General features: G+C 50.2%; 2 protein-coding genes across 4 annotated transcripts in view; one reads left to right on the forward strand and one right to left on the reverse strand.

Annotated features, from left to right (window-relative positions):
- Window positions 1–1,390, reverse strand: part of syndig1 (synapse differentiation inducing 1) — a 13,361-nt gene extending 11,971 nt beyond the window's left edge. The window contains exon 1 of the mRNA XM_027282898.1: window positions 2–1,390. The gene's annotated coding sequence lies outside the window, so the exon portion shown is untranslated. The remainder of the gene's footprint in view (window position 1) is intronic.
- Window positions 1–23,301, forward strand: part of cul9 (cullin 9) — a 23,876-nt gene extending 575 nt beyond the window's left edge. Inside the window, exons 2-45 of one of the 3 annotated variants that reach the window (XM_027282895.1) lie at window positions 2,363–3,064; window positions 3,949–4,103; window positions 4,499–5,104; window positions 6,292–6,433; window positions 6,716–6,906; window positions 6,978–7,164; window positions 7,238–7,477; window positions 7,557–7,755; window positions 8,415–8,616; window positions 8,873–9,063; window positions 9,142–9,338; window positions 9,419–9,567; window positions 9,658–9,746; window positions 10,076–10,181; window positions 10,256–10,483; window positions 11,233–11,323; window positions 11,454–11,625; window positions 11,708–11,813; window positions 11,913–12,008; window positions 12,101–12,276; window positions 12,378–12,511; window positions 12,592–12,777; window positions 13,479–13,508; window positions 14,076–14,212; window positions 14,585–14,767; window positions 15,087–15,244; window positions 15,320–15,518; window positions 15,708–15,879; window positions 16,048–16,193; window positions 16,279–16,405; window positions 16,485–16,690; window positions 16,783–17,036; window positions 17,624–17,741; window positions 17,935–18,183; window positions 18,258–18,398; window positions 19,835–19,999; window positions 20,474–20,637; window positions 20,716–20,809; window positions 21,026–21,100; window positions 21,213–21,323; window positions 21,402–21,519; window positions 21,601–21,734; window positions 21,874–21,965; window positions 22,174–23,301. In XM_027282895.1, the coding sequence (XP_027138696.1) occupies window positions 2,363–3,064; window positions 3,949–4,103; window positions 4,499–5,104; window positions 6,292–6,433; window positions 6,716–6,906; window positions 6,978–7,164; window positions 7,238–7,477; window positions 7,557–7,755; window positions 8,415–8,616; window positions 8,873–9,063; window positions 9,142–9,338; window positions 9,419–9,567; window positions 9,658–9,746; window positions 10,076–10,181; window positions 10,256–10,483; window positions 11,233–11,323; window positions 11,454–11,625; window positions 11,708–11,813; window positions 11,913–12,008; window positions 12,101–12,276; window positions 12,378–12,511; window positions 12,592–12,777; window positions 13,479–13,508; window positions 14,076–14,212; window positions 14,585–14,767; window positions 15,087–15,244; window positions 15,320–15,518; window positions 15,708–15,879; window positions 16,048–16,193; window positions 16,279–16,405; window positions 16,485–16,690; window positions 16,783–17,036; window positions 17,624–17,741; window positions 17,935–18,183; window positions 18,258–18,398; window positions 19,835–19,999; window positions 20,474–20,637; window positions 20,716–20,809; window positions 21,026–21,100; window positions 21,213–21,323; window positions 21,402–21,519; window positions 21,601–21,734; window positions 21,874–21,965; window positions 22,174–22,396 (7,841 nt within the window). In that variant the 3' untranslated portion in view covers window positions 22,397–23,301. The remainder of the gene's footprint in view (window positions 1–2,362; window positions 3,065–3,948; window positions 4,104–4,498; window positions 5,105–6,291; window positions 6,434–6,715; window positions 6,907–6,977; window positions 7,165–7,237; window positions 7,478–7,556; window positions 7,756–8,414; window positions 8,617–8,872; window positions 9,064–9,141; window positions 9,339–9,418; window positions 9,568–9,657; window positions 9,747–10,075; window positions 10,182–10,255; window positions 10,484–11,232; window positions 11,324–11,453; window positions 11,626–11,707; window positions 11,814–11,912; window positions 12,009–12,100; window positions 12,277–12,377; window positions 12,512–12,591; window positions 12,778–13,478; window positions 13,509–14,075; window positions 14,213–14,584; window positions 14,768–15,086; window positions 15,245–15,319; window positions 15,519–15,707; window positions 15,880–16,047; window positions 16,194–16,278; window positions 16,406–16,484; window positions 16,691–16,782; window positions 17,037–17,623; window positions 17,742–17,934; window positions 18,184–18,257; window positions 18,399–19,834; window positions 20,000–20,473; window positions 20,638–20,715; window positions 20,810–21,025; window positions 21,101–21,212; window positions 21,324–21,401; window positions 21,520–21,600; window positions 21,735–21,873; window positions 21,966–22,173) is intronic. The other 2 variants (XM_027282896.1, XM_027282897.1) reach the window with 2 other exon arrangements.
- Window positions 23,302–24,452: the final 1,151 nt, after the last annotated feature.

A 24,452-nucleotide genomic window follows, 5' to 3' on the forward strand; every position in this document is an offset into this window, starting at 1 on the left:
CCTGACGTGGAGCTCTTTCCTTCAGGCTCCGCGGAGCCGCTCAGTGTGTGACCGGAGCGGATAGGCCCAGCGCGGCGGCTCGCTGTCAGAGACCGAACCCAGCCCGAGCGGTGCTAACCTGACCGAGCACACCGTCTGTACAACAACACGAGCACACCGTCTGTACAACAACACGAGCACACCGTCTGTACAACAACACGAGCACACCGTCTGTAGCTCAACAACACGAGCACACCGTCTGTACAACAACACGAGATATTTATGTAGTTTAACACGTCACAGCAACATTAGCAGTCTGCAGGCAGCTCGGTGTGTGTGTTCATGTTCTTCATGTTCTTCATGTTCTTCATGTTCCTCATGTTCCTCATGTTCCTCATGTTCTTCATGTTCCTCATGTTCCTCATGTTCCTCATGTTCTTTGAGCAGCTGCTGCTTCTAAACATCTCGTTTACAGACGGACAGTGTGACGTCCTCTGGTACCGATCAGACCGAGCACCGAGTGACAGCTCGGTTCGTTCACCGGCCAGCTAACGACAGAAACTGCCGCGGTTCCGTTAGAGTGAACGGAAGTTCTGGTGTCGTGAACAGAAACACTGCAGGATCCAATGCTAACGTTAGCATCGGAGGCTAGCTTGACGGCCCGGCTACTTCCTGAAACCAGGTCACCTGACCGCCGTTAGCAGGCGGGCTGACGTCACAACAACAGCAGCCACGTCATGTCGGCGGTAGCTCATGTCGTATATCACGATTCAAACCGTCCTGGTGTCGGTACTGTTCGATGAGGTCTGTAGTGAGCGGCACAGGCGGAGTGCTCAGAGTGTGACAGTTATTAGACGGAGCCCAGAGGAAGCTCACGCCCAGCAGCACGTGCGACCTCCGGCTGTGAGAGGAGGGGACGCCCGGGGTCCACAGAGAGGAACCGGGGTCCACTGAGAGGAACCGGGGTCCACTGAGAGGAACCGGGGTCCACAGAGAGGAACCGGGGTAGAACCGAGAGGAACCGGGGTAGAACAGAGAGGAACCGGGGTAGAACCGAGAGGAACCCGGGTCCACTGAGAGGAACCGGGGTAGAACAGAGAGGAACCCGGGTGGAATTGAGAGGAACCGGGGTCCACAGAGAGGAACCGGGGTGGAACCGAAAGGAACCGAGAGGAACCGAGAGGAACCGGGGTGGAACCCGGGTCCACTTAGAGGAACTGGGGTGGAACCGAGAGGAACCGGGGTAGAACCGAGAGGAACCGAGGCCCACAGAGAGGAACCGAGGCCCACAGAGAGGAACCGGGGTAGAACCGAGAGGAACCCGGGTAGAACCGAGAACCGTCCAGAACCTCAAAGATTGTCCTTCCAGCACACTATAGATGTTTCCAAACAGCTAATAATAATAAGACACCTGTGTGTGTGTGTGTGTGTGTGGTGTGTTACACCTGTGTGTGTGTGTGTGTGTGTGTGTTACCATTTCATCACTGATGACTAGTAACAGCAAGAATCTTGGTATTGAGACAAAATGAAACAAGATGAGATGAGACGACAGCAGACCCAGCAGCAGCTGATATCACTGCCTAGTCCAGCAGCAGTCAGCCCAGAACCAGAACCAGACCCAGCAGCAGCTGATCTCACTGCCTAGTCCAGCAGCAGTCAGCCCAGCTCGGCGTCTGTCTTTCAGCCTTTTATTTCACCAAGCTCTCACCAACCACTAAAAGTCAGTCCCACATTTACTCTTGTCCGGCGGCTTCTTGCTCGCTCACTCTCTCCTTTTCTCTTCTTAGCTTCCTCCGTCAGCGTCCTCTTCACTCTCTGCTCCTCTGCCATCATGTCCATAGAAGCTGCTGAACCTGGTTACAGTGCTAACGCTCACCCAGCTCCGGTTCTGGCACGACACCGGCTCTGTTCCGTGTCAGCGTTCTTCCACACAGTCCAGTCAACCTGGCTAACAAACTGAGCTAACACAGCAAGCAGCTACAGTAGTCTGTTCGTTTGACCACCAGGACCTCAGAATAGAGACGAGATGTTTCATGATGCATGACTCCTCTTCCTCCTTCTCCTCTTCCTCCTTCTCCTCTTCCTCCTTCTCCTCCTCCCTCCTTCCTCTTCCTCCTGTAAATCTGTGCAGTACATTAGTGTATTTATGTATCCTCACTGTTTACATTCAGTCTGTTATAGATATGTGTCAGAACATATTTACTCCATCACTGCAGTTCTTTATCCAGTGTACAAGTGTCTATAGATAGATACACACACACACACACACACACACCTGTCGTGTCTCTACCTGTCTTCAGTGATCTGCAGATGCATTCCTTGTGTGTTTTACACATCTGGCCAATAAAGTTATTCTGATTCAAATTCTCCTCTTCCTCCTTAGTGAGCATGGTGGGTGAGCGCCGCAATGGGAACCTGCTGGTCCAACTAGGCCCGAGGCTGCAGGCGTATCCAGAGGAGCTGATCCGCCAGCGCCGCAACCATGATGGACAGACTGAATACCTGATTCGCTGGTGCCTCGTCACCATTGACGATGGCTCGGGCTCTGGAGGCGGAGCCAGCGAGGCAGGAGGGGCGGGCAGCGGCAGCTCTGGGGTGGGTGGGTCCAGTGGATCGACATCAGGTGAGAGCAAACCTGAAAACATCCTGATGTGGATGTCGACGGAGGACGTGTACGCCAATTGCCCCACCCTCCTGGGGAAGAGGAAAACGGACACGCAGCGCCCCCTGCAGCAGCAGCAGGAGAAGCAGCAGGGCGGCGAGGCATCGGATGGAGGTCAGAGGAGCACCAGCGAGTTCCCGACAGACGTCACCTTCGACGAGGTGGAGCTGTCTGACATGAAGGAGGACGTGAAGAACCTGGTGCGTCGAGCCAGGAAGCAGATGACCAAGAAGAACGACTTTTCCATCAGCATCACGCACACCATCCATGTGCTGAGTGCCTACGCCGGCATTGGCTCGCTAGTCGGTGTCTTTAAGGAGACAGGCGCCCTCAACCTGCTGATGGAGCTGCTGTGCAACAAAGAGACACAGACGAGACGCAGCGCCGGGAAGATGCTGCGAGCACTCGCCTCCCATGACGCAGGTAACTACTCCTGTCTGATTACACCTGAACACGCGAGGGGCGAGCAGGTTCCACCTGTTTCTCCTCTCTGTTCTCACGGTAACGTTAACGTGGGTCATCAGTGTTCAAACATGAACATCTATGAGCGGTTTGAAAACATAAATCTGACACCACACTGAAAAAACCTTGTGTCTGTAAAAACATCACAATAGAAACACAAGATACAGGTGTGTGTGTGTGTCTGTGTGTGTCTGTGTGTGTGTCTGTCTGTGTGTGTGTGTCTGTCTGTCTTTGTGTCTGTTTGTGTCTGTCTGTGTGTGTGTGTGTGTGTTTCTGTGTGTGTGTGTGTGTGTGTGTGTCTGGGTGAGGAGCAGCTAAGAGTTTTTCCCATGAGTCATTGGGGCTGCGTGGAGGAGACGGCCTGATGACGTTGAACCAATGAGAGCGCTCACTCTGTTTCTTTAAAGCAGTATGACTTCAGCTGGGCTGAGACGTGCACTGTGATTGGCTGGGAGGGGACAGAGGTTCACTCTGAGCTTCAGCAGCTCTGATGAAACACTGTTCAGAAGTCAGTACAATGACTGACCGAGGTGAGGAGCAGGAAGTTACATCAGGATAGTTTTGGGTTACTTAGCAACCCGGAGGTGGGACTGACTCAGTGGTGAGCTGAAGAGTCGCTGAATCACGCGTCCGAAACCACGACAGGTTTCCGTCCTCATAAACCCAGAACCCAAACTGTGATGTCACCAGTTACATCATCACTGCACATTATTTTAATGATCAATAAATAATCAGTGAAACGTTGATCAGCTGACACAGTGATCACGTTAAAGGTTTGAGCCCTCTGCTCATGTCTCTTGATGTCGTCTCCTGTCTCCTCACTTTGTCTCCTGTCTCCTCTGCAGGAAGTCGTGCGTACGTCCTCCTGTCTCTCAGTCAGCAGGACGGCATCGAGCAGCACATGGACTTCGATAATCGTTACACTCTGCTGGAGCTGTTTGCTGAAACCACGTCATCAGAGGAGCACGGCATCTCCTTTGAGGGAATTCACCTGCCTCAGGTAAACACACCTGTCATCCTCTCTTCACCTGCCATTAACCCTTTTCCTACAATTTCAAATCACTTGGAGCTGATTGTGTTTCCAGGTTTATTCTCCTTCTTGTTAATATTGTGATCTTGATGGTTGCTGTAGTGATGGAGGTTGTTCTCAGTGGTTGCTGTTGCTGTGTTTGTTGTTGTGGTGGTGGTCGTCATAGAGGTTGTTGTAGTGGCTGTTGTCGTTGCGATGGCTTTTGTTGTGGTTGTTGTTGCAATGGTGGTTGCAGTTGCTGTGTGTTTGTAGTTGTGGTTGTTGCTGTTACTGTGGTGTTGTTGTGGTGATGATGATGGTTGTTGCTGTCATTGTTGTCATTCATACTGAGACATTGTGTCTTTGTTTTTCCTGTCTCTGCTCAGATTCCCGGGAAACTGCTGTTCTCTCTGGTGAAGCGCTACCTGTGCGTCACATCTCTGATGGACAAACTCAACACAGCAGGGGCGGAGTCTATCTCTGATAGACAGGATGCCAGCCCCTCCCCAGCCTCCTCCAGTGCCGCCCATCAGACGGAGCACCTCAGGGTGCAGCGAGAGTTCGACTTCACCATGGCCATGGCCAACCTGATCTCAGAGCTGGTCCGAGTGATGGGCTGGGACCGGAACCGGCAGCCTCCCGATGGCTCCACCCACTGCCCAGAAGTAGGTGGGGCCTGTGGGGAGGAGCAGGGGGGGGAGGCATCCCGTCCCCTCCTCAGGTCCATTTTCCAGCCTCGTTTCTGCGCCTCCCCTGTTGTCCTCACCTCCACCTCAGCTGTTGCCGCTCCCGTCGCCACGCCACCAAAGAAAAAGACAGGAAACGGATACAAGACGCGCTCTGACTTCGCCAGCCGCTCTGCCTACGTGGAGTACGTCCAGGACAACCTGAAGAGTGGCATGATGGTCCGCATGCTGGAGGACTATGAGGAGGTCAGCGCTGGAGATGAAGGAGAGTTTCGCTACAGCAATGACGGCTCGCCACCTGTTCAGGTGAGGAAATAATGATACGTGACCAACGTTTATAGCAGGGGTCGGGAACCTTTTTGGCTGAGAGAGCCATGAAAGCCACATATTTTAAAATGTACTGCTGTGAGAGCCATATAATATTTTTCAACACTGAATGCAAATAAATACATTTGAGTCTCTGAATTTATTCTTTTAAATAATAATAATAATAATAATAGTTATTGTTAGACTGAAGCTAACCAATAATAAATAAAATTCTTCTTAACATTGCCCCGATCCCCGTAGTAACCGCTGTGTTTCAGATGTACTGCTGAGTGAACTCTCCGGTCGTTAGCTCATCAGCAGCTTCTTTTCCGAGCTGTTCTGTATTGTTAAAACTAAACAAAATAACATGAAACACAACCGTTTACTCTTACTGATTTTTAACTGGGACATTAATTCATTAATTTTTAAAGACATTAAAGGTGTGGTACACGTTTAGAAGGCTGGGCGCAGAGGAGACCACCGGGCTCTGTCCGAGGGGAGGGAGGTGGACTAAACTAAAACACAGCACGGACAGTTCAGGAACAAGTCGGAATGACCTAAAAGGAATTTTTAAACAGACGAAGTAGTTTTCAAGACTGCATGTTGCTAGCGGATCATTTTCTGACCCAGAGTGTGGCCGTGACTGGTTCTGAATGAGGGCTTTATAGCAGGCAGCCGCTCTCCCATCTTCATGGTACTTCGTACCACTGAATGTTTTCAGTGGTACGAAGTACCGGACCGTACTGGCTTACTTTCTCCTGTCTCCGAGCCAGATGCAGTCATCAAAAGAGCCACATCTGGCTCGCGAGCCACAGGTTTCCGACCCCTGGTTTATAGTCAGTCAAACATCACAGCAGAAAACTCCTCCAGCTGGTTGTCGGAATAAAGAGACCGAGACAGTGACTAACCTCAATACTAATGTAGTCCTGGGGGTGCGGTCGAATAGTCTATTCTGAAAGGAAGCGCGGCGGCTACTTCTGGGTCATGTCAGAAAATTTACTGGACCTTTACGAAAGGAAAGTGGTTAGGAAAGGACTTTGACTGTTCGATCGTACCTGCCCTGTTGCAGTCATTTCCACTTTGTCTGTTTGTTTGTGTGGGCACGTGACGTTTCAGGTCTCGGACATGATTTGACTCATTAGTTTGAAGGTTGACCTTTAATCCTCATCCTCATGTGTTGTGCCCAGGTGTACTGGAACTCCCTGTCCAGGACTTACTGGGTCCACTGGCACATGGTGGAGATCCTGGGCAGTGGCAGCAGCAGTCAGGCTGAGAAGGAGACGCAGGAGAAGGCGTCCTCCCTGACTGAGACACTCAAACTTACTGCTGGTAAGATGTCTGTAACTGTCTGTCTGTCCTCTCTGTCTGTCCTCTCTGTCTGTCTGTCTGTCTGTTCTGTTCTCTCTGTCTGTCTGTTCTCTCTGTCTGTCTGTCTGTCCTCTCTGTCTGTCTGTCTGTCCTCTCTGTCTGTCTGTCTCTCTGTCCTGTCTGTTCTGTCTGTCTGTTCTCTCTGTCTCTCTGTCCTGTCTGTCTGTCTCTCTGTCCTGTCTGTCTGTCTCTCTGTCCTGTCTGTCTGTCTGTCACAGTGTCTCTCTTTCTTGTACTCCTCAGTGAGTCAGACGTTCTTCTCGAAGCCTCCCGGTGGTCTGTACTCTCTGCCATACCTCTCTGAGGGTCTGCAGAGGGAGCCTCTGGCTCTGAGCCGGGCCGAGTGGTGGGAGGTTCTGTTCTTCATCAAGAAACTGGAGCCCAAACAGCAGCTGGAGGTTAATGCCATCCTGCTACAGAGCCTTGATGACCAGGTGAGCACCGCATATCCTGAGGAGCATGCTAGGAAACTGGACAAACTGTAACCTCTCTGTCTGTCCTTCAGGAGGCGGAGCTGGACGACGCATCTCTGATTGGTCTGTCTGTCCCCGGAGACGTGGCTAAGAAGCTCCTTCACTACCTGAAGCAGAAGCTGCCATCGTCATGCCTAGGCGACCTGCTCTGCTCTCACACCTTCTGCAAACACTACCTGAGGAGAGGAGGAGGAAGTCTGGAGGACGAAGAGCTGCTGGGTAAGGACGCACACACACATGGACAGACATACACAAACACACAGCAACCTCTGAGTCTGTCTTTGTCTTCCAGCTGAAACCTCTCTGAGTTCATCTGGCCTGGGAGGAGGTGGAGGAGGTGGAGGAGCAGGACAGAGCTCTTCCTCTTCATCATCAGCCTCAGCCTCCTCTTCATCAGCGATGGGCTCTGTCTCCAAGAAAGCAAAGAAGGAAGTTCCTGCTGATTCAGGCTGTGGCAGCCCAGACACCGAGAGCGAGCTGCCCTCAGAGGACGACAGCAAGTACCCCGAAGACCTGGAGGACAAGATGAAGGGTGAGGCAGGCAGGCAGGCAGGTTCCTCACATGTCCCTCAGGTGTGTCAACTGATCTTCATGTCCTGTCCTCCATGCAGTGTTCAACAACCCTCGAGTCCAGGGGAAGAAGACGGTGTTGGAGAAGCTGGGGGAAGTGGTGGACATCCTGAAGAAAGGGGGGTCTGGTTCAGACCAGGCCCAGCAGCTGGCTGCTGTCCTCTTCATCACCAGGCTGTTGGAGGAGAAGGGAGTCCAGGAGAAGAACTCCATGAGGAGCGACTCAGCCCAGACCATCCGGTGAGAAATCACAGGTTTCATGAAGGAGGGCGGCTCCAGGAAATACACTGAACCACCAGGGCTTCAGTCAGGACGGGGGGACAGAATCATGACCTGGAGCGGGTAGTTCAGGGGCCTAGGAGAGCAGAGTGTTCTGGAAAATATACACAGCATTTTACTATGTCTTAAAGTGATTGTCCACCTGTCCTCTGGTCATCTTATCCTCCTGTCCTCTGGTCATCCTGTTCTTCTGTCCTCTGGTCGTCCTGTCCTCCTATCCTCTGGTCGTCCTGTCCTCCTATCCTCTGGTCATCCTGTCCTCCTATCCTCTGGTCGTCCTGTCCTCCTATCCTCTGGTCGTCCTGTCCTCCTATCCTCTGGTCGTCCTGTCCTCCTATCCTCTGGTCATCTTATCCTCCTATCCTCTGGTCGTCCTGTCCTCCTATCCTCTGGTCGTCCTGTCCTCCTGTCCTCCTATCCTCTGGTCGTCCTGTCCTCCTATCCTCTGGTCGTCCTGTCCTCCTATCCTCTGGTCATCCTGTCCTCCTATCCTCTGGTCATCTTATCCTCCTGTCCTCTGGTCGTCCTGTCCTCCTATCCTCTGGTCATCCTGTCCTCCTATCCTCTGGTCGTCCTGTCCTCCTATCCTCTGGTCGCCCTGTCCTTTTGTCCTCTAACAGGGACAAGGTGCTGAAGCTGCTGGTGGAGCTGCTTGGCTCGTCCTCTAAAGACGTGGTCCTGAGCACGCTCAGACTGACTCGTCTGCTCATGCTCAAATACGAGTGGAGGGTTTCCTTCGCCACCGAGGGCGGAGTCAAAGCTGTCCTGTCCTGCATGCAGGAGTTCTCCGCCGTGACCCACGTCCAGCAGCTGGCGCTCGCGGTGAGAACCATTAACCTGACAAAGTTTATTCACCTGTGTGACACACCTGGTGTTACCATGGTAATCCAGTCACAGTTGAGCTGCTCTCAGTATGTCAGTGCACACCTGCATCACCTGTGATCTGATGTCAGGACAGGACATCAGTTGAGTAGGCGGTCCTTCAGTGTGGATCACTGTGAGCTGTCCACTTGTTACACCAGGTGTGAGCTGAATCTACTTCATGACCCGGTCTTGTGGTTCTTTGTGTTCCTGTCAGACCCTGAAGGTGATCACTGGAGCCAGTAAACACGACCTCCGCAGTGTCGGCAGCAGCCTGCCTCTCTCAGAGTCCGGCACTCAGATGATGTTGGAGATCTTTGCCAGCATCGGCTCAGCCACACCCGAAGGCTCCAAAGGCCTGCTGGGAGCTATCCCCGCCGCCATCGACCTCATGCTCAAGACCAAAGGGTAAGTGCCGACGGCAGGTTTAGGTTGGGTTCAGAACTGTCTGATGCTGATTATTGGTTGCGTTGGCTGTGTGTGCAGCTGCATGCTGTCAGTGCGGAACGGCCTGCTCGTCGTCATCATGCTCATTTCCAACCACAAGAGCCTGGCGGAGCAGCTGGTGGCATCCGACGTCACCACTGTCCTCAAAGACTGTCTGACCCTGTCTGGAGCGGAGACCATGCTTGCCATTATCGCCCTGAACCACATCTCGATGGTGCACAAGCTAGAGAGCAAAGGTACAGCTAAGCTCTCCATCATGGGTATGTACGATGTCTGTTGTGAAGCTGACCGCTGTGTGTTTCCTGTTTGCGGTCAGACTGTCGGGAGCAGCTGGACTTTAAGGACACAGAGCTGCAGATGTTGTTGGTGAGTCTGAAGGAGCTCACGGCCACCAAAGAGGTGATCCAGACTCTGGAGCAGCTGCTGTGTGACGATGCCTGCCAGCTGGAGGAGGAACGCAGCCAGGTATGTGGCTGCGAAGGTCATGTGACGTAACAGGAAGTGGAAAAGGAGGTCATTTAATGACCATTAAAATATTGATTATCATTTGTTCAGGTAACTCACAGTCGTGACACTTATCAGGATCTGGTTCGTCTGACGGAGCAGCATCGAGCCGACCGGGCCGTCCAGCTCTCCATCCTCAGGTACTGACCAACCATGACCTTTGTCCATGATGATGATGATGATGATGATGATGGTGATGATGATGATGGTGATGATGATGATGGTGATGATGATGATGGTGATGATGATGATGATGGTGATGATGGTGATGATGGTGATGATGATGATGATGGTGATGATGATGATGATGGTGATGATGATGGTGATGATGATGATGGTGATGATGGTGATGATGATGGTGATGATGATGGTGATGATGATGGTGATGATGATGGTGATGATGATGATATAGAATATGATGATGACGTGTTGTTATGGAGCTCGTCTGATTGGCTCTTTGTTCCTGCAGGATCCTGAACAAGTTCCTGGACAACTACCAGGAGGACATGCTGCCATGGCACGAGAGCATCGAGCCCTGCCTGTCCTCCATGGCGGCCTTCATCAACGACCGAGAGGTCAGTACACACAGCAGCAGGTAGATCAGACCCAGCTAGTGACCTACATTAACCTCCTGTGATTGGTTGTTCAGGTGGTCCAGCTGTTTATCCGGTTCCTGTACCGGCTGGCCTCTCTGAACAAAGACTACGCGGTGGTGATGTGTCGTCTGGGGACCAAAGAGGCTCTGGTGAAGGCTCTGGACAAACACAGCACCACCCTGCTGCTGGTCACCGAGCTCCGAGACCTGATCACCGACTGTGAGAAGTACGCCAGCCTCTACAAGAAGATGACCACCAGCGTCCTCGCCGGCTGTATCCAGGTAAGCGTGAGACGGGGATGTTGAATCCTTGACTTCTGTTACTGCTACAGAAGAACCACTTTGAATCTTTCTGCTCCGGTCTGTTTTATATGACGACAGAAGCTGTGGTCAAATAATCAGTTTGTCTCATGAAGGTTCCTCACTGAAATGTTAACGTGTCCGTCATGATAAGAGCTGTTTGAATCCTCTAACTGTGAAGGAAAGGAGCTTCAATGCTTCCTTTATCATCTCCTGTTTGGAACTGTGCCATCCAGCGTCCTGCAGATCCTCATGAAGTTCCCGTTGCTGGTTCCTCAGAGATCTTTGCCATAACTTGCTAATTTGTTTGTGTGTGAGCGAGCATAGCAGCTAACAAACACTTCATCTGCTTCTGTGACAGCTGGACAATATTCATTATTACTGACACTCTGACTGATGATGACGTCACAGTTTGACATTTCCTGCAGCAAACAACACGGTCAGAGCGCGGGGAGGATCCAGGAAGGATCTCAGAGGAGCGTTTTGTAGTCCATCTTCTGGACTTTGTAGTTTTACCACAGATCACGTCAACAACATTCACCGTCGCTTCATGACGTAGTCGACTCCTAACTCCTCATCTCCTCTCCTTCACATCTGTCCTCATCTCCTCTCCTTCACATCTGTCCTCATCACTTTTTTTTTTGACTTTTCGACCGTATCCTTTATGAACAGACTCACTGGAGCGTCTCTAATCTGAGGTCTTACCTGGTCTGCTGCCTGTTTGTTGTCAGATGGTGTTGGGTCAGATTGAGGAGCATCGTCGCAGCCATCAACCAATCAACATCCCGTTCTTTGATGTGTTCCTTAGAAATCTCTGCCAAGGTCAGTTCATGTCGAGCCAAACAAGTTTATTTTCCTAAATGTTCTCGTTAAATATTCCAGTTAATGACTGTAACTGCTGAGGATAATGAATCATAACTGGCCTCACTGGTTTAACTGATGCTGTGTTCAGGGTCCAGTGTGGAGCTGAAGGAGGATAAGTGCTGGGAGAAGGTGGAGGTTTCGTCCAATCATCATCGAGCAAACAAACTGACCGACAAAAACCCCAAAACCTACTGGGAGTCCAACGGCTGCACTGGGTCACACTTCATCAACATCTATATGCACAAAGGGGTCGTCATCAGGTACTGAACTCATCAGTCACTGGCTCTGACGGGACTACTGAACATGTTTAACACCAGAACCTGTGTGTGTGTGTGTGTGTAGACAACTGGCCATCCTAGTGGCCAGTGAGGACTCGAGCTACATGCCGGCCCGGATCCTGGTTCTGGGAGGAGATGAGCCCACCAACATCAACACCGAACTCAACACAGTGAGTCTCCTCCTCCTCCAGCCTGTGGTCTCTCAGGTGTTTGTACAGGTGTTCCTGTTTAGCCAGTTTACTTTTTAATGTGTGTGTGTGTGCACGCAGGTGAATGTAACTCCGTCAGCCAGTCGGGTGGTTCTCCTGGAGAACATGACAAGGTTCTGGTCCATCATCCAGATCAGGGTCAAGAGATGTCAGCAGGTCAGACCTCCACACACTAAACCCGCCCCTCCACACACCAACGCCACCCTCACCCCTCCACACACTAAACCCACTCCTCTCCCCTCTGACAGGGTGGCATCGACACTCGGGTCCATGGTTTTGAGGTTCTGGGTCCGAAGCCGACATTCTGGCCCGTGTTTAAGGAGCAGCTGTGCTGTCGCACCTACCTGTTCTATAGCACCAAGGCCCACACCTGGTGTCAGGAGGTGATGGAGGACAAGACGCAGCTGCTGCAGCTCTTCAACAAGTAAATACTGCAGAAATACTACAGTAATACTGTAAATACTATGTAAATTATGTAAATATCATCCTGATAGTACTGCAGTACTGACTCTGTGTTGTGTTCAGGTTGAACAGTGCTCTCAGACACGAGCAGATGTTCGCAGATCGGTTCCTGCCGGACGCCGAGGCGGCTGAAGCTTTGGGTCGAACCTGCTGGGAGGCTCTGATCACACCAATCGTCCACAGCATCACACTGTCAGGTACACACACACACACACACACACACACACACACACACACACACCACAAACACACACTCTCACACTCTGTGTTTACCCAGAATCCTCGGCGTCCAGCCCTCTGTCCTGGCTGCTCAGTGAGTACCTGGATAACGCCGAGTCAGCCCGCCGCTGTAAGAGCCGGGCGGCCATCTTTAATTCCAGAGTGAGGCGGCTGACGCACCTCCTGGTCCACGTGGACACGAGCCAGACGGACGGCGAGGAGCTCAAACCTCCGGTCAAATCAAGTGAGTGTTACCATGCAGGTTCACCTGAATCTGCCACACAACAACACGCTACATGTTAATGTTTTTATAAACCTGCAGAACCTTGTTGTTTCAAACGGACACACTGATCTGAGATCTGCGTTTGTTTGAAGACGAAGCTTCGAGAGATGATGTTGACCGATCAGTGCGCAGGCTTCACAGGGAACATCAGACTGACTTCAACCAATCCAAACTGAGCATATGCTGCTAATGTTCAGACCGAGCGATATCAGCTGATGGACGTGCAGCATAGGGAATCAAATGGGCGTCAGGCACCAAAGTTGATAGTTTTGTCGACAGCGAGTCAGTTTGATTACTGACGTTTATTCACCCCAAACTGCAGCTCGCTGCAGACAAACGTTTCTCCTCCCACAGCAGAATCTGGAGTGTTGTTTCTGCATCATCCAACGGCATTTCAGCATGGTCAGGTGTCCCTTTGGTACGGAGTATTGTGATGACACTAATCTGAACAGTGTGGTTTGTAGCTTTAGTTGGATCTGGCCCTGACAGTCTGTAGCCAGCTTAAATGTTTTGTACATGTTTCTCTCAGGTTTATATGCGACACAGCACTGTGTTTATTAATAATAGTATTAATGGTAGCCATGGTAGTATTCATGATAGTCTTAATGGTAAAGCTGTAAATGTTCCATTCTGGGTGTTTAAAGAGTGTTTTTTGTTTTCAGAAGGTCTCAACCGAAGCAAAGAGCTGAAGAGTAAGTAACAGCTGCGTTCAGAGGCCATTTTTGTTTGTTTACACTCTGCTCTTACATTTCATGCATCCAAATGAGGACAGGAAGTTGTCACGGCGCCCCAAAACAGTTTTTTGTCCCATGTTTTTTTCTGCTGTGACGTTGGACATTTTAACATGAGGACTGACTCACTTCTGGAGCCAGCCCCCAGTGGATGTTTGAGGAACTTGTTTAGTGTTAAAACATGAAACACAATGTTAAAACAACACAGACTTCGGTCCAGCAGGGGGCGCCGGCTGACGTTTCTCCTCCTCGTCTGAACTGACATTGACACTGAAACGTTCAGGAAACGTACTCCCATCTTTTTCTTTCAGTTTGGACTGCTCTTATTGTTACCGCTGACTTCCTGTTCTCATTGTGGTCGTGACACTGATGTTTTCTTTTCAGATGGAAAAGAAGGACAGAACAGGGGCACTGCTTATTTTTATGTTTCTGGCTGCAGTTTTCATCCGTTTCATTTTTACAGTGTTTATCAGTGAAGACGAGCTTCAGTCAGAAAACCAACCACTTTGTTTTAAATGTGTCTTTCAGATGGTAAAGAGGGTAAAAACAAAGACTCTGCTGCCGCTTCTTCTTCCTCCTCGTCCTCCTCGGCCAAACTTAAAGTGAAGAGCAGCAGCAGCATTGCGGGGATCGCCCTCTGTTGGCAGGGTGTGGTACAGCGCCAGGTAAAACACCATCACCTGAGCCTCTCAGTCCGACACTAATGTGGTTCAGAGGCTGTGGCATCTCAATTTACCGGTTTCACATAAACTAGAAGACCTGAGGCGTCCATTGCTACCGAATATGTCATGTTAGCTTGTCATGAAGGCGGTTAAAGAACGCTCTACAGTTATGGCTTGCTGTTGTTGTTGCTGTTGTTGTTGTTGTTGTTGTTGTTGTTGTTGTTGTTGTTGTTGTTGTTCCTTAAAATAAAATAAAATAAAAATTTGATCACAAAAAAAAAAGAACGCTCCAAAGTTAGGCTACATTTGTCGATATGTCCTCAGATGAACCCTCATGGTGTTGGTGAATCTTAAACTTGACCCGTCCCCCCTCAGGTGAAGAAGTTTCTGGAGTCCAGCTGCAGTCTTCCAGACTTTGTGGAACGGTACCGGGGTCTGTACCTGCAGCTGAAGAATGCCATGGAGGAACTGTTCGGACAGCAGACCGCCTTCGTCCTCGCCCTCCGACACGGCTTCTCCGCTGCCCTGCTGCAGCTCTCTATCCTCAGAGCCATGCATGTAAGCCCTGACGGAGTTAGGTAACTCACCTCAGGTGTAAACCAGGCCTAGATCTGGTCTAAACCAGATTTAAGTTTGGTTTAAGAGCCACGCATATAATTCTACACCACAAACCTCAACTCCGCTTTAAGTCAGACTTAAACATGGCTTAGTTCAACTCTTTGTCTTCAGATACATGCTGATGAATCAGACTTAACACAGGCTTAATCCTAGATTAAAGATGACTCAAACAGAAAAAGTAGAATAATCTAAAATCGAATTGTTCATTTTGACTCTGCTCAGGGTTGCGTTGACTTGTATGTGATGCTGTGTCGTGCAGGTGAGTGAGCGTTTTGCTCAGTACATCGACCAGATGATCCAGGCCAGTGGAGCGGCGTGTGGCAGCGTGGAGACTCTGGAGCGGCTGCAGCAGTTTCTGGAGCCGATGCTCTTCCTGTCGGGCCTTGAGCTCGCCAACACCTTTGAGCACTTCTACAGGTCTAAACGCCACGACACCAGTAACGGTCCAAACAGGAGGTTCTGAAATCTCACAATGTGTGTCTCTCTATCCAGGTACTACCTGGGTGACCGGCTGCTGGCTCAGGGGAACGTGTGGTTGGAGACAGCCGTCATCGAACAGATCGGCAGCTGTTTCCCGAGTCGCTTCCCTCAGCAGATGTTGAAGAACCTGAGCGAGTCGGCCGAGCTGCAGCAGGAGTTTCACCTATACCGCCTGCAGCAGCTGGACCGCTGCCTTCAAGAACACGACCAGGTCCGCAAAAAACCCACCAAACCTCCTTGAGGCTTGATTGGACATCACAGCTTTTCTGTGTCCACAGCCTCTGATAAGTGACGAGTAGCATGTGAAACGACAAATACATAAATCTGATCATAAAGGGTTTCAATCAGACAGAAATCGAGGAGTTTGATGTATACATATATCCTTCTTGTGTTGCTGTAGATGATGGAGGAGGAGTGGGCAGAGTCAGAGGAGGAGGCAGAGGTCCAGGTCCTGGTTCTGTCTCCACGCTGCTGGGCCGTGTCTTCGCTCTGCTTCCTGGAAGAACCGACGAAACATTTTCCAGCTGAACTCTGCTCCTACCTGAACCAGTTCACCCAGTTCTACACCCACAGTGAGTCACAGTTCAGGTGACCAGGGTTAAGTCAGTTTAAACAAAGTTCAGAATCTTTATGAACAAACTGTTGACATCAACTGTCTGTAACGTGTGTGTGTGTAATGTGTGTGTCTATTTAATGTGTGTGTGTGTGTGTGTGTGTGTGTGTGTGTGTGTGTCCTTCAGGTCAGTTCATGTACGGTCTGAGTCACTCGAAGCCTCGCCGTCTGCAGTGGACGTGGCTCGGTCACGCTGAGCTGCAGTTTGGCTGCTGGACGCTTCACGTGTCAACACTGCAGATGTTCATCCTGCTGCATTTCAACATGCATGAGGTAACGCGCAGACACGCAGACACAAACATACTGTCAGATTTCCTCCCGTGGTATGTGACAGTCGGCTCTCTGTGCGTCCCTGCAGGAGGTACACGTTGACGCTCTGCTGCAGGCGACCGGGCTGTCCGCCGCTGTCCTGCTTCACGCTCTGCTGCCGCTCATTGCTGACGGAGGACCGCTGATCTGCAGCAAGCCTGACGAGCCGAGTCAGGGTCAGACACTGACGCTTTGTCCTTTATCATCATCCTCCTCTCACCTGATCTAAATGTTTCCCCCCTGGTCTGCTCTCAGGTGTGTTGCAGCTGAACCAGATGGTGGTGGCTCGTAGTCTGGAGGGCACCCCGGCATCAGTCCAGCTACTGCCCAGACAGACATACCTGAACGTGGATGAGGATGCCGCCGGCACACTGGAGAGGAAGAGGAACTACATCTACTGTCTGATCGTCCACATCATGAAGCAGGAGAAGGAGATGCACATCGACAACCTGGTGTTCAAGGTACACACAGGAACTGTAGTTCCAGATTGAACCTTTGTGTTTCACCATGAATATGTCTCTGACATCACTGAGACTTTGACGGCTCCCTCCAGGTTCTGGACTCGTGTCAGAAACAGGAAGCGTCTCGCTCTCCGGGAACAGGACGCTTCAGCTGCAGCACCAGCGACGTCCTGTCTTGCATCATGCATGTCATCAGCAAAGGCTGCGTCCGACGCAATGAGGAGAACCCGCACATTGTTGAGTTCCTGCCAGAGGACCCATCCACGCCACAGAAAGGCCAGGCCCAGTTCTCCTTCAGCCGGACCGAGATTAGGAAGGACGGCGCAGACAGCGTGGCTGACATCAGGTGTGAGCGAGACCTCTGACCTTACACACAGGGTTAACTCTGTTTGTGTTTAATTTAATTCAGTTCATCATCATCTGTGTTAAAGAAGCGTGTTTGATTCTGTTTTAAAGTTTACATGTAACACTTTGTTCTCTGTTCTCTGAGGTGAGGTCAGTTTCTGTTCACATTCAAACAAACTGTCAGGTCATGAATCAGCTTCAAAACACCCAAAATGTCAAAATGTTTAATTTTCTATAACAAGAAAATAAAGATGAGATTTAAACTTTGAATCCTGCTTGTTGCCTCATTTTGAATTCATAAAATTTACAATTATTTAAGCCACAGAAACATCAAACTGTCAGCAGCTACTGTTCAAAATATGAGTTAATAATGACCTTATTTATAAAAAGTATCATTTTAATGAACACAAACTTACCCAACAATGATCCACATCAGAATTTATTTCATATTTAAACCCTTCTCATTGGACAGTGAAGACTGGTCAGAGAAAACGCAGCGACAACCATGTGGTGACATGGGAGAGACATGGACTGATGGCTCGTTCTGGTTCATCTCGTGAAGCTGATCTGTGAACTTCTTTGTTGTAGTCTGATGTCAATGCCGCGGCAGTTAGAGGACGGAGTTTTGGACGCGGTTCTGTTCTCGATGGGTCGGACGATGACGCAGGAGGAGGTCCGTCAGCTGATGCAAAGGACAGTCCAACAGGTCAGTAAAGTTTGTTTAAATGTATCCCGATCAGTCTGAGCTCAATATAATGTGAGCAGTGACAGGATAAGACCACCACAGACTCAGAGACATCGTGTCTCGTGACATTAGCTGATGTGTGTCATGTATCGGTGTCAGTCTCAGGTGTGTTCAGGTGTCAGACAGTTGATCTTGTCTCCCTCTGTCCCCTCAGGTGTCAGGGACTTTGAGTTTGGACCTGGACCGGGCCGAGCACCTTCTGGTTCACTGTAAGTGGAATGTGGACCTGCTCCTGCAGCGATACACCGACGACCCTGAAGCCCTCATCATGGCCGCTGGGCTAAAGTTCCGAAACCCTCAGCCACCACCAAGCCCGGCCGTCACCTGCCCCGTCTGCCTGAGTCCCAGAACCGCCGCCACCGAGCCGGTCCCCTCACTGAGCTGCATGCACTACTGCTGCCAGGTCAGACTTTAAAGAGACAGACTGTCTCTTTCAGCTGATGTCCCGGTTATGACTCTGTGTCTTTTGTCCTGCAGTCGTGCTGGCAGGAGTACCTGACGGCGAGGATTGAACAGAACCTAGTGATGAACTGTGACTGTCCAATCACAGACTGCCAGGCTCAGCCCACCTCAATGTTCTTCCTCAACATCCTCACGGACAAAGACACCATCGCCAAGGTAAAGCTGCCTCATCTGTTACCATGACGACCTGACCGTACAGATTGCAAACAAGGTCATAACGTTTATTGACTCCTCCTCTCCTCTCCTCTCCTCCTCACCTCTCCTCTCCTCTCCTCCTCTCCTCTCCTCTCCTCTCCTCTCCTCTCCTCCTCACCTCTCCTCTCCCATCTCCCCTCCTCTTCCTCCTCTCCTCTCCTCCTCTCCTCTTCCTCCTCACCTCTCCTCCTCCACTCCTCCTCCTCTCCTCCTCCGCCCCGCTCCTCTCCTCTCCTCCTCATCCCTCTCCTCCTCTCCCCTACTCCTCTCCTCTCCTCCTCACCTCTCTCTCTCCTCATCTCTCCTCCCCTCCTCCTCCTCCTCCTCTCTCCCTCTCCTCTCCTCCTCTCTCTCCTCCTCTCCTCCTCCCTCCTCCCCCCTCTCCTCTCCTCTCCTCCTCTCCCTCCTCTCCTCCTCACCTCTCCTCCTCCCTCTCCTCCTCTCCCTCCCTCCTCTCCTCCTCTCCTCTCCTCCTCTCTCCCTCCTCCTCCTCTCCTCTCCTCTCCTCCTCCTCCCGTCTCCTCATCCTCTCCTCCTCCTCCTCTCCTCTCCTCTCCCTCCTCACCTCTCCTCCCCATCGCCTCCTCTCCTCTCCTCCTCTCCTCTCCTCCTCTCCCTCGCCTCCCTCCTCCTCCTCTCCGCTCCTCTCTCCCTCCTCACCTCTCCTCCCTCCGCTCCCCCTCACCTCTCCTCCCTCCCTCTCCTCCTCTCTCTCCTCTCCTCCTCCTCTCTCTCCTCTCCTCCTCTCCTCCTCTCTCCTCCTCCCTCTCCTCCTCTCCTCTCCTCTCCGCCTCCCTCTCCTCTCCTCCTCTCCTCCTCTCCTCCTCTCCTCTCCTCTCCTCCTCTACCTCCTCTTCCTCCTCCCTCTCTCCTCACCTCTCCCCTCCTCCTCCTCTCCTCTCTCTCCTCCTCCCCCTCTCCTCTCCTCTCCCCTCTCCCTCCACTCTCCTCCTCACTCCCCTCCTCTCCTCTCCTCCTCTCCTCTCCTCTTCCTCTCCTCTCCCTCCTCTCCCTCCTCCTCTCCTCTCCTCCTCTCCTTCCTCGCCCCTCCCTCTCCTCTCCTCCGCCCCTCCTCTCCTCGTCCCTCCTCCTCCTCCTCTTGCCTCCTCTCCTCTCCGTCTCGTCCTCTCCTCTCCTCCCAGTGCCTCACCTCTCTCTACTCCTCTCCTCCTCTCCTCCTCTCCTCCTCCTCCTCCTCCGTCCGTCCTCTCCTCTCCTCTCCTTCTCCTCTCCTCTCCCTCCTCTCCTCCCCCTCCTCCTCCATCTCCCCTCTCCTCCTCCCTCCGTCCTCTCCTCTCCGCTCTCCCTCTCCCTCCTCCTCTCCTCTCGCCTCCTCTCCTCCTCTCTCTCCTCTCTCGCCTCCTCTCCTCTCCTCCTCTCCTCCCTCACTTCCTCAGTATGAGAATGCCTTGCTGAGAGGTTACGTCGAGTGTTGTTCCAACCTGACGTGGTGCACCAACCCTCAGGGCTGTGATCAGATCCTCTGTAAGGAGAACATGGGCAGCATGGGGACGTGCTCCAAGTGCTGCTGGTCGTCCTGCTTCAGCTGCAACTTCCCAGAGGTCAGGGGTCAACACACACACACTGTTCTTTGAGGTCAGAGGTCATCATCACACACACATGTTTAACCCTTTATCAGGTGAGGAGCCATATATGGTCACTTCCTTTTTAAAATGACGCCCTGCGTGTCAACAAATGAGAAGAATCACGTGACTTTCTCTAGCCAATCAGCAAAGGTCAGGCTATGCTACGGCCTCTCATGGATCCCACCCTGACCGTGAGCGACATGTTCAAATAAGACATACGTCTGATTGTGAGTTTGGAAATGAAAGTTCCACATATTTCTTTTACCCTCGGTGGACACGTGACCATAAATGGTAACTTCTTTGATTTGCAGCCTAAAACTGAAACGTTTAAAAAAGTCTATCCACCAGTAACAATTCAGAGTGTCCTATCCATGTTTACTGTTGTAAACCAGAGAACCGGTGCTCAGTGTGTTTGATGGTTGTCTCACCATCCTCCCGTGTCCCCTCCAGGCCCACTACCCGGCCAGCTGCAGCCACATGTCTCAGTGGATGGATGATGGAGGATACTATGAAGGGATGAGCATGGAGGCTCAGAGCAAACATCTGGCCAAGCTGATCTCCAAACGCTGCCCGAGCTGCCAGGCCCAGATCGAGAAGAACGAGGGCTGTCTGCAGTACGTTATGATGTCATAACACATGATGAAATTGATGATGTCATAACACATGACAATGATGATGCTTTGTGTCCTCAGTATGACCTGTGCCAAGTGCAACCACGGTTTCTGTTGGCGCTGTCTGAAACCATGGAAACCGACACACAAAGATTATTACAACTGCTCCGCCATGGTTGGTCCAAACACGTCACATGATCACAGTCTGTACATGAATCATCCAATCAGAGACTAGAATCATGAATCTGATTCAAAATCATCAAACTGATTAATAAATATGTATAATAATAATAATTAATTTAATGGTCTCCACAAATCAAATGAAGGCTTTTAAAAATGAGACCACATGTTTCTGATTTCATTTATATCATTTGTTATTTTGATGTTTCAGGTGAGTAAGGCAGCACGGCAGGAAAAGAAGTTCCAGGATTACAATGAGAGATGCACCTTCCACCACCAGGCCAAGGTTTGATCATTATTACTATTATTATAATTTCTAGTGAAGCAGGGGGCAGACTTTTATTGTGAAGAAGCAGGATATCTGATAGTGATTTGTCTCCCTGGGTTTGGTCTGGCAGGACTTTGCCGTGAACCTGGAGAACAAGGTGTCATCCATTAACGAGGCTCTGCAGATGAAGTCTCTGACCTTCGTCATTGATGCCTGTAAAGTTCTCGCTCAGGCTCGAAAGGTAACACAATCTTTATCCTCCTCTTCTTCATCAGCTGACTGTCACAGTGCGTTTACTTTACCTGCTCTCTGTCTGCAGGTGCTGGCCTACTCCTGCGTCTACAGCTACTACAACCAGGAGACTGAGAAGATGGACGTGATGGAGCAGCAGACAGAGGCTCTGGACCTGCACACCAACGCCCTGCAGATCCTGCTCGGTGAGACACCTTCTCATTGTTCTGGACCGGGTCTGCAGCTGGATCTGGTCTGACCCTGTTCTCTGCTGGTTCTGTTCCCAGAAGAGACTCTGTTGCAGTGCACTGACCTGGCCTCGTGTGTCCGGCTGCTGAAACCAGAACACCTCAGCACCGGACTGGAACTGATCCGACGCATCCAGGAGCGCCTGCTGGCCATCCTGCAGCACTCCACCCAGGTAGAACCAGTCTGAAACCAATCTTAGGTCTTAGTCTTAGGTATGTCTTAAACTGGCTCAGAACCAGCCTCCAGTTTTTTTTCTCTTTTACTTTGATGACTTCCTGTATTTTATTGTGACCGTTTCCTGTCTGTCCCAGGACTTCAGGGTTGGTTATCAGTCCAAGAGCAGCCAGGAACCAGAATCCACGCAGGCCTCGAACCTGTCCAACCACACCGACACCAACAAAGTGTGAGTCAATCAGATCATGACTCATGTCTACACACTAAAGTAACTAAGTACTTTTACTTGAGTACTTCTGCTCACATTTGAGGTACTTTCACTAAAATATTATTTGTTATAGCTTTACGTGCTCCAATCACAGTTGAGCGAGCCCCGCTCTCTTCTGTACTTGAATATGCGACATGTTCGCTAATGCTGATGTTTTTCTTTTGTTCAGGTCGAAGTTGGAACGAGCGTCGGACTCTGGAGACTCAGACAACAACAACAACACGGGCGAAGAGGGTGGCGAGGAGGCGGAGGACGAGGACGACGAGTATGATGAAGAGTATGTTCCTGAGTGGCATGAGGACTACGACGAGGACGACATCGACGAGGACGACTTCTTCTCTGACGACGACGAGTCTGAGAACCTGGAGAGGGACTTTAGCCCCTTCGACTGAATCAGACGGACACAAACCTCCCAGAGTCGAGGGATGAGAGAGAGGACGAGTCAGGCCCCGCCAAGGCCAAGCCCCCTCCTCATGACCATCCGACGCCACCTGAGAACATCAGGACGGATGGGAGACGATCAGAGGGACGTCCTTCTTCAACCGTACCTCCCCCCAAACCCCCAACCACAGCTGCACTCGCTTCTCCACTTCCTGTATTTACCTTCTGTGTTTTCAAGACGCCGTATGGAAGCAGACGATGGTCAAGAGGAGCATAAGTTTGCGATTTTAACTCTGAGAAAAAACTTCAAAAAGTTTAGTTAGTTTGAGACGATACCAAACCAGTTTAAACCAGTTTGATGTCAGTCTTAGACCACTGATTGAAACGACACCAGTCTAAACCAGTTCAAACCTAAACTGAAACCATTGTAAAATTGAGTTAAGACCAGTATAAATCCAGTTTCAAACCAGTTTAAAAGTTGTGAAACTAGTTTGGTTTCTTGTGACTTAAATTTAAAAATTCAGTTTTCGATTATCTGACCGCTGAGGTTTTTTCTCATCTTCGTCGTGGCCTGATGTCTCTTCTGTACCAACCCGCCTCAGCTCTGCCCTGGTTCTGGATGTCGGTGGTTTTGGTGTCTCTTCTATCCGATAGCGATGGACCTTTTCCAGACGAAGTCTGTCAGCTTGTGATCTTTGACAGAACAAAATTCTTGTTTGTTTCCTGCTTCTGCTTTAAAAGAAATCACAAAACGAAAAAAAAAAACAGAAAAAAGGGATTAGTAATCTGCAGACTTAGTCCATGTCATGTTTTTAGAGAAATCCCGTCGTCTGTCACCTTCTGCCTTGATTTGTTTGGATGATGGAGGCTGCCTTCGTTTGAGATTAAAGTAGAGATGATTGCATCACTTCCTCTGCAACGTTTTCACACCTTAATTTACACAAGTTTTATTCAACATTTATTAACATTAGCTGGATGTTTCTATGCATCTGAGGAATGGTTCTGATGGGTTTGAGTAGAGCAGATGTCTGTAGGAGCTGTAATTCTGACATCAGTCTCTGAAGTATCACTGCAATAACTGATTGACCAATTATCATTTGCTGAGCAAAGACACTGCCTCCTGCTCTGTTTTTTCTTTCAAAGGACGGTGTTGGGATGAGATTTTTGGTTTGTTATTGAGAAGCCGGCTCTCTGCAGGAGTTGATGGACATCTGATGTCCTGCCTCCCTGTTTTGCTGTAATTTTGAGAGTTCCTATATTCATATTGTTGATGTTCTTTCTGGCTTCTTTGCTGTCGAGCGACTTCAGCCAGCAAACTAAATAAAAGCTTTTTCTGCTCCAGGGCGACTCTGCATCATGCTCAAATAAAACTTTATTTTAGCCGCTAATTGTTATGCAGTCATCTTTTAAATCTTAATCAAATGGTCCAACTTGAAGGGGTTAACATCAAGGACTCACTGGAGTCATGGAGGCTGTTTCACAGGTGAAACATGCCAAGTACAGTTTGTAGTTTGCAACACTGACAGTTTTCATCCTGTGTTGTAACCATGAAGCTGCTCAGTTTACCCTATCTGCAGGAGACTCCATGTCCACACTTGGTCACTCACTCCACTGAATGAAAACTGTGCAGAAGATTAACACCAACATTTGACTGTAGTAGTATAAATATAAAACATACACAACTTACATTTGTATACTGAAGCATGAACCGTAACCTTATAAGCCTTGTGTTGAAGAGTCACAGCACACAGAGCTGCTGTTCAGTGACTTATCAAAACCCCTTAAATTAACAGTTTATTTGCGTTCACACACTGACCACAGATCAGTGTCACAACATGTGGCAGGGAGAAAACCTGATTTTTTAAATTTTTTTATATATACACACACACGAATCAAATCCTGGATCTGCAGTTAACTTTCAAAGTGACAGCGCTGGTTTTGGTCCGTGCTGAGATTTTTTTTCTGAACAGTAACAAAGGAAACAACAGAGTATGTTGAGAACCCGACCTTCAGGAGGACAAAAGAACGAGGACACATCTGATCTTAGAACAGCTGACAAAGACACTC

The sequence above is a fragment of the Larimichthys crocea genome, chromosome X (assembly GCF_000972845.2).
Source record: "Larimichthys crocea isolate SSNF chromosome X, L_crocea_2.0, whole genome shotgun sequence".
Lineage (NCBI taxonomy): Eukaryota > Metazoa > Chordata > Actinopteri > Sciaenidae > Larimichthys > Larimichthys crocea.